The sequence below is a fragment of the Lynx canadensis genome, chromosome C1 (assembly GCF_007474595.2).
Source record: "Lynx canadensis isolate LIC74 chromosome C1, mLynCan4.pri.v2, whole genome shotgun sequence".
Lineage (NCBI taxonomy): Eukaryota > Metazoa > Chordata > Mammalia > Carnivora > Felidae > Lynx > Lynx canadensis.
This window is the reverse complement of record NC_044310.1, coordinates 38196968-38205507: the sequence shown is the minus strand read 5'-3', so window position 1 is coordinate 38205507 and position 8540 is coordinate 38196968. Positions and strand designations below refer to the sequence as shown.

General features: G+C 48.8%; 1 protein-coding gene across 1 annotated transcript in view; it reads left to right on the top strand.

Moving 5' to 3' along the window:
• The first annotated feature begins 1118 nt into the window (after positions 1–1118).
• LOC115520742 (cytosolic carboxypeptidase 6) overlaps positions 1119–8540 on the top strand; it is a 138777-nt gene continuing 131355 nt past the window's right edge. Inside the window, exon 1 of the mRNA XM_032594080.1 lies at positions 1119–1176. Within this exon, the coding sequence (XP_032449971.1) occupies positions 1119–1176 (58 nt within the window). The remainder of the gene's footprint in view (positions 1177–8540) is intronic.

Below are 8540 nucleotides of genomic sequence, written 5' to 3'. Positions count from 1 at the left end.
GCCCAGCCCTGAGTCAGCGCACAGCCAGGCTGAACTTGACCAAAACAAGGGAGCTGGGTTGGTGGAAGCTCTGGGCACATGACACTGGCTGTGCAGCTGGGCACCTGCTGTCTGGGAGCACCTCTCGGATCCAGCACCAGCACCCACCTTTCTCGAACTCTCCACACTGCTGGAGTGTACTCTACTCAGCTCCCAGGCCTCCCGAGCAAACTCGCTTTCCATTTTTGTAATGTTAGCTGGGTACTAGATGGTAAGTTTCTGGGAAGCAGCCCCGTGACTGCATTGTCTCGTCGTCCTGAGGGCTCAGTGATCGCACATGGTCGGCATAAGATGTGAGAGTGGAAAGGAACGGCACTTTTCTGATGGGTGTTGTTTTCCCCTCAGACTGCTGAGTGAAGAGATGGGGGCTGTGGAGCCAGTTTGGTCCTTAGTGAGAGTCCTGGCCCTCCTCACAGGTTGGGACAAGGGACAAATAGCATGGACAAGGGAGAGCCGGGGGGGGAAGCTGGGTAACAGCAACGAGGCAGCTGAGTAAGTACAGTGGAGAGGTGAGAGGGAAGGGTCTCAGGGGTGGGTAAGGGTGGGCCCCATGGCTGCGGCCACCCAGTGTGGTCACCCCTACCACGGGGTCACTCCCAGTGAGCAGGCCCCTCGTCTCAGGGCTGTCGAGCTGCCCTCTCCCCATACAGAGACAGGCAAGGCCTGTCGCAGCCCTGTCAGACCTCCTCAAAGACATCAGCTCACTGCCAATTGCCACCTGCTTCCCTCAGATGTGTTCGTAGGGTCAGGCAGTCGACAACCGTGTCTTGGGAGGTCCTCAGTCTCCTCATGGTGACCTTGCCAGTTCCCAGCCTGTATTACTCTGTGCTTACAGACTAGTTTTAGAGAACTCCCACTTTGCTCCAGAAAGTGAGATTTCTCTCCCTGTCACCCCAGTGTCCCAAATAAGCTCTCCTGAAACTCGACTGTACCTTTAATGTGGGGACTCTGGGTCTGGATTTAGGTCATTCTCAACTCTTTTATGCTTCCTTCTGGGCTCTTTGTGTGTTCTGGGTGTGTGAGGTTATGTGAACAGGGCACTCTGGATAAGTGAGGCACTGAGCCATGGGGGAAAGAGCATGGGGTTCTGGAATCAGAGTGAGCTGGATTGGATCCTGGCACAGCTGCTCACCACCTGTGGGTCTATGGGATGGAGATCAGAACACCTGCTCTCCAGGAGGTTCCAGGAAGGAATGAGATTAGATACACAGTGTGCCCCCTGGGGCCTGCATAGACCAGATGCTCAGCTACCATGATTTCCCTTTTTCTCTTCTAGTGTCCAGGAACCTGCTTTGGTATCCTGGCATGCATGTACCTGGGGCCCTCTATGTCCCCCAACTGCAAATGTATTAATCTTCCTCCTTTGTCCTTGGAAAAAGGCCTTTCCTCCTTCTCAGGCAGGTGGACTCCGTTTCTGCTATAAATCCAGTCTGTTTGCTCTTAGCTTTGGAAGTTCCAGAGGAGCCACACGCACCTCTATTGTCTTAGTAATCTTGTCCTGTTCCCAGGAAGGGACGGTGTCTGTGAGAAATTATCTGCTTGATCTATGCATATTTCCTTGTCCACTCACTCCCATACCTTCTCCTTGTTGTTATGACTAATGTAGCTTGATCAGGGCCATCCTAAGCCACCTCCTGAGTCCTCCAGATTTCCTGGATTACAGTATTTTAGGACTTGAGGGGCTGTGAGGCCATCTGAGAGACTGATGATGTAGTAAGACAGAGATCCAGACCTGGCCCATGCTGGATCTCACGCTGGACCAGTGCTTCTTGCTTGCGACTGCACATTAGAAGAATAATTTGCTCTGAGCTCTGTCCCCAGAACCTTGGCTGGAGCAGGAGAGTTGGCAGCAGTATTTCTAAAAAGCTCCCCAGGTGGTTTTAATATGCAGTCAGGGAAGAGAACCAGAGTATAAAATGTGTTTCTTGCCTATGTATCTGGAGAGAAGTATCAAATAATTATCCATAGGTGCCTGTCACAGAGGAGGATCCCAAGATGAACATCTCCCTCTGCAGACCTGGGCACCTGAATGGGTATCATTAATCAGTACTTATTTTATTCAGCAAGAGCACATCGATATAAGATTCACTGGGTGCCAGATACTGCACTAAGTGCTTTACAAATGACCAACTTTTTACTCTTCAGGGTGCGACTATGAGATAGTCCACTATGACCCCCATTTTACAGACAAGAAGGCTGAGGGAGGCACAGAGTGAAGTAGCTTGCCCAAGGTCACATACCCAGATGGCAGTGGGGTCACTGCTCTGGTGCCTGAGCCCCTGCTTGCAACCATTATGTGAGACCGCTTCTCAGCTCAGCCCACACGTGCCTGACCCTTCAGGCCCCGGCGCCTTCCTAGATGCAACGGTCTGGCCCACGATGGGCCTGCGGCTTCTGAAACCAGCAATACCAGGGGCTACCTTTGTGGGTCCCTATAATTTACATCCCTCTCCTCAGCCTCTGAGTGAACCGCGGTTCAGCAGCTTAACTCAGTCACACAGCTTAAAACCCAGGTTGGCCTGGCTCCAGTCCATGTGCCCCAGGGATAGTCCGAGGCAGAATTTCTATCAAGGGTCCAGGTTTATCCTAGAAGCCTTAGCCAAGGATAACACCACTCTGTAAACACACCCTCTGGAAATATGTTCTTGTAAATTAAGTTTTTATAATTTATTTTACTCAAGCTAGACTCCATTCAGTCTAAGCTATGAAGCCATTAAGACAGTGGGGATAGGGCACCTGGGTGGCCCAGTCGGTTAAGCGTCCGTCCGACTCTTGGATCTGGCTCAGGTCATGATCTCATGGCAAGTGAGTTCAAGACCCGCATGATTGGGATTCTGTCTCCCTCTCTCTCTGCCCATACCCTGCTCATTCATTCTCTCTCTCTCTCTCTCTCTCTCTCTCTCTCTCTCTCTCTCTCTCTCTCTCCGTCTCTCTCTCTCTTTCAGAAATAAATAAACATAAAAAAAAGATAGTAGGGATAGATCATTTCCTAACTCAGGTAACCAGAGGTTTATTTCTTCAGCAGATGACAGAAATACCAATTGTGGATATAGATGCAAATAGCTCTGTGAGTGTGCCCCACGCAGCAGAAGTCCTCCTTCCCCAATATGTACCGGGGCCACCAAGAGGCCTTCCTGCTCCAGTAGGCTGCCTGGCTAATGGGATATTGACAACCTGCCTGGTTGGACACTAAAGCTTCTTTTACTGAGAACTTGCCCAATCCAATTTTCAAGTGGCATGCCTAGGACTTTAGCAGTTGGAGCTTTAGCTAAGCTTTGTCAGCGGCTGTTCCATTCTGTTGAGAGTGTGCCTGGAACCCAGTAGTGATGCTGCAATTCAGAATCCGGTGCATAGGATAGAGAGGTTATCCAAGAGCTGATCACATGTTCCAGGTCCAACACGTGAAAATCCAAGTCACTTTCTCTCTTGGTGACTTGCCTGTAAACTGGGGGAGGTTAATTAGACCATACTCAGTTCTAAGCATCTGTGTTCTGCAGCCTGCTGTGTGAATTCAGGCAGCATCCTTAACTTCTCTGATCCTTATAGTGGTGGAAACATCCTCAGTGGATCAAAAAGGAATTACCACAAGGAGAGTTGGTGTTAGGTGTAGCTGATTTTTTGTTAAGCCACTGACAATGGTGTATGTTTTTAAATCCATTCTCAAGGACCGGTACACGCCAGGTGGCTCCTTTGCAGAGTTCATACCGTTTTGACACAGTCCTTTTGTTTCAGCCATGTTGAAATAGTTCCTCTGACACCAGCCATTTTGATATGGGGACATTTTGACACAGCCAAGGAAACAAACCATTACACCTTCAGCCTTTTTATTTTTTTATTTTTTCAACGTTTATTTATTTTTGGGACAGAGAGAGACAGAGCATGAACGGGGGAGGGGCAGAGAGAGAGGGAGACACAGAATCAGAAACAGGCTCCAGGCTCTGAGCCATCAGCCCAGAGCCTGATGCGGGGCTCGAACTCACGGACCGCAAGATCGTGACCTGGCTGAAGTCGGACGCTTAACCGACTGCGCCACCCAGGCGCCCCTCCTTCAGCCTTTTTAAAAAACGTTACCAGATAATGTGCCAAGGAGACATTTCAGGCTACCTCCCCTCGGCCCCCAAACTTCCCCCTCCCTGGTAAGACTTCTGAGGGGGCTTAGGGGAGGCAGGGAGGGGAGAGGTTAGGCTTGGGTGGGCTGCAGGTCCAGGCTGGTGATGAGGGGAGCAGGGGCAGTAGGGAGCCGGTAGGAGGGAAGGAGAGTGCAGGTCAGACATGCGCGGGGCAGGGTGTTGGGGAGTGGCTTCACACAATACCTGCTAATTTTCAAAAGCATTTTACATTTTGATGCGACCATTTTGCAACTTTTTGCATCAAAACAACCATGTCAAAATGCCCTTCTCTGTCTCCAGCAAAGGAAATGAGTGCCAGGAAGAGATGAACAGGACAGGGCTTCTGCCCCCCAAAAGCTCCGAGTGTCCAGAGAGGAAAGGCAGGCCCTGAGAGTGAAGCAAATTACTATCATAGAGATGGGCAATTGCTGTCACGGTGGAAGGGGTGAGGAGGAAAAAGAGCAGAGGGCTCCTGACTGCCTGGGGATGCAGAAGGCTCCACAGGGCAAGGGGGTGGTGGGCAGCCCAAGAAGTATCTGTTGAATGACTAAGAATAGCACACGTGTAGTCGAGGGCTTATCCTGTGACAAGCACTATTACTACTGGTGCTTTATTTGAACTCATTTAGTCCTCAGGACTACTCAAAATCATTCCCCTTTTATGGATGAGGAGACCAAGGCATCCAGACACGGATGGACCTTCCCAAGACCACACAGCTGTTGAGTGGCACAGCCGTAAGTGCCCCTCACCCCCTCGCACCCGGTGGCCCCTCTGTGAGGGCCTGGAGGAGCTCCAGGGAGGCAGAATGAACACAGGTTTTAACATTCATCCTACAGGGATCCGTTCTGTTCTCACCCATTACCAGCTGTATGACCTTGGGTAATTTGCTGACCTCAACCACGTCTTCAGTCTTATTCCTGGGGTCCTCCCCTTCCCCAACACACATCACTCAATGCCAGTTAGCTGTACTTACTGACTCGACCAATAGGCTGTCAGCACGTGTGTCTGCCAGGTGCCACTTTAGGCCTGGGTCCATAGCACTTAAGACAAAGTTCCTGCTGCCTCGGAGCGACTGTCCTCATTGGAAGAGACTTAAGCAATAAGGAGCCAGCCCCGTAGAACCCAGTGGGGACCCCCCCCCACCCCGCCCACCTAGACCAGGCAGAGAAACTGGAAAGAACCCCAGTGTGGAAGCAAGCATGATGAGCAGTGAGGGAGGGGTAAGAGGTGGGGGATGGGAGTGAGTAGCTGGGTTTGCTTCTAGCATACAGGGAGCCACTGCAGGACCCGAAGCAGGAGAGTGGGGTCGTGTGCCTGAGAAGGGATTACAGGGCCCACGAGGGGCAGGGGGCCACTGTTCAGACCATACAGATGGGGGACTGAGTTTGAGTGGTGACAACTCTCCCCCCTAGTGAGAGACAGAGTGCTTCCTAAACTGTAAAGTCATGGGCATGTGGGAGTTTATCTATTATAATCACTCTTCTTTTTCCTCATCACCCACCCTTCCTTGCCTTCCTTGGCTGTTGCCATTTCATAGTCTGTGTAACCACGTCATGGGTGAGGCGTGGGTTCGTTCGTTTTCTCAGAGCCCGGAACAATCCAGCTTCCCTGGCTCCTCTGAAGATATTGTGCTGAGAGAGAAAAAAAAATTACACTCTTTAATAGAAATACTTTTCCTTCATTAAATGAAATCTCCAAAGCCCAGTAGCATTTTCAGTGCTTATATAAAGATGCCAGTGGGGATTTGAGATTGAAAGTGGTATTTTTATACAAGTCAATGAAGATCTCAATAGGAAGGAAAGAACACTCTTCAAATCTGAATTCCTCCAGCGCTGGGCAAGACGGATCTTCAGCCCTGGGTGTGGATCACATTACTCTCAGCCCTACCAGGAAACTCTTTTCCTGGAGCACTTCGAGCACTCATAAATATTGGTTCTCTGTTTGGGGAAATTGTATTAATAGTGTCTTTCCAAGCCTGCAAACCATTCAACTTGAATTTCTGTTTGTACCTCAGTTCTGATAACTTTGTACAAAAAACTCAGGAATTTGTAGGCGTTTGAGTCAAGGCAGATCTATGCATGGGCCTGCATGCCTGCACACACAAAACAACGTCTTTTATCTGGTATAACTCAGGAATGAACTATTCCCTTTGGAGGTGTCAGAAGAAAGACTGGTCTCAGGAGATAGAAAGACCAGATTCAAATTCCACCTGTGACTCTTGCTTGTTGGCAAGGGTGCCCTGGGCAATGCACGTAACCTCAGATTTCTTATCTGTGATAAGAGGAAAACAAAACCATTTTCCCAAGTCTGGTGAGACCTGGATCATAATGTATGAAAAGTGCTTGGCACACAGAAACTGCTCAAAACCTGTTCCTTTGTAACCACCTCTCACCTATTGTTTAAAAACCTGCTAGAATCATCAATTTCATAGCAATTATTCTGGCTATCTATTGCTAATACCCTCCTCCCCTCCACACACACACACGTTTCATGCTTACAATGAAATGACAATGGTCTTGCATTTTTCAGAGAATCTGCAATCCAGGGCTCCTTTCTACTGCATGCTATCTGGGCCTTCAGCTGAGCTGCCTCCAACAGCTTTTTTTTTCCCTTTGTGTTCCATATCTGGGAATATCCAACACCTAATTTTTTATCTTCTATTCCGTATCTGGGAATATCCAGCAGCTAATTTGCAGATGGAAAAACAGACATGAGAGTGGGTATTTGAAGGGGTCTGTTTGGAGCTATGTAGCAAGCTAAGGAAATCTTTTTTTCTTTTTTTTTTTTTTTCTTTTTTTTTTTCTTTTTTTTTTTTCAAGGTTTTTTATTTATTTTTGGGACAGAGAGAGACAGAGCATGAACGGGGGAGGGGCAGAGAGAGAGGGAGACACAGAATCGGAAACAGTCTCCAGGCTCTGAGCCACCAGCCCAGAGCCCGACACGGGGCTCGAACTCACGGACCGCGAGATCGTGACCTGGCTGAAGTCGGACGCTTAACCGACTGCGCCACCCAGGCGCCCCAGGAAATCTCTTTTCTGAACATCACCACTGTGTCAGGTCCTGTGGGGGAAGAAAAAACTGAAAGGCACTAGCTTTTGAGTTGGTGAGACCACTAGGCCGCAATAGAATCACTGGAGGGACTGAGTTTATGTTCTTCAACAGCTGGTTGCTTTGGCCCCTCAGGACACAAGGCTTTGGAGTCTGGTGAGTCTGGACCTTCCCTGGCTTTCCTTAGGCTTCTTCATCGAGGAGATTTTTTCCCCCTCGAAGACTATGCCCAGCAGCCAGCAGGTGCTCAACAAATGGCATCCAAGGAAGCATTAGCTCTCTGCTCCACCTCCTAGCATCCTGGTGCCTGCCTCATCAGCCCCATCAGCCCCATCAGCCCCATCAGCCCGATGCGGCCGGCCTGGAAAGTAGCGGGCTGGCTGAACTCTCGCCTTAGCTGTGGAAAAATCCATTACCGACAAGTCATTTGTCAAAGCCAACTGTTTAGCTGCTCTAATTTACATATTTATCAAGTTTGATTAGAATGTATTGTCTTCGACTTTCATCCCAGCTTTCACCTCTTCTCGCCCTCTTTTCCTGGGGAAACTGTTTTTGTTGTCCTTGTTGCAAAAGGGCACAGCGTAATTCAATTTGCATTTACTAATAAGCTGCAACCCGAATCTGGGGAGGAATTTCTGGAGGCTGGGAGAGATGAAAGGCAGAGCACCTGTTGGGGAAAGCCTGAGCACTCAGTTCTAGCCTCATAAGCTCATTCAACCAAAGGGCAACAAGTACTCTACAACTATTCCACCAGCATTTATTGAGCACCTTCTGTGTGAGAGGCCGTTGGAATACAAATTGTGAAAAAGACAAAGTTTGGCTCCAGTGTTGCTTACAGTCTAGTGACCTCAGTTTCTGCATCTATGAGATCAAGTAGCTGGACCAAGTGACCTCTAAACATTTGTAAGTTACCATTTTTTAAGTATGTACTATGCATCAGGTCATGTGCATAAACCCAATGTATTATCTCAGTTAATTCTCACAAGATCCCTTGTCAATATCATTATCCTCATTTTGCAGATGAGGAAATGAATGATCTCAGAGCTCAGTGCCATTTGCAGCAGGGCTTGGGTTTAACCCACCTGCTTGACTCTAGGATTCAAGTTTATAACTGCAAAGCCAGGCTTGAGCTTTTCTTCTCCATTAGTCTTTGAACTCCCAGATGGCAGGGACAGCATCTGGTTCCTCTCCATGTCCTCAGGGTCCAGCCCCAAGTTTGGCATTTGATCAGTGTTAGAACTTGTGTATGGAATTGCACTAAACAGCCCTTTGTCCTCAGCCTTCCTGTTTTTGTTTTTTTGTTTTTTTTTTTTTTTTTTTGGCCTAAGGTCTGCCCTGTTCTCT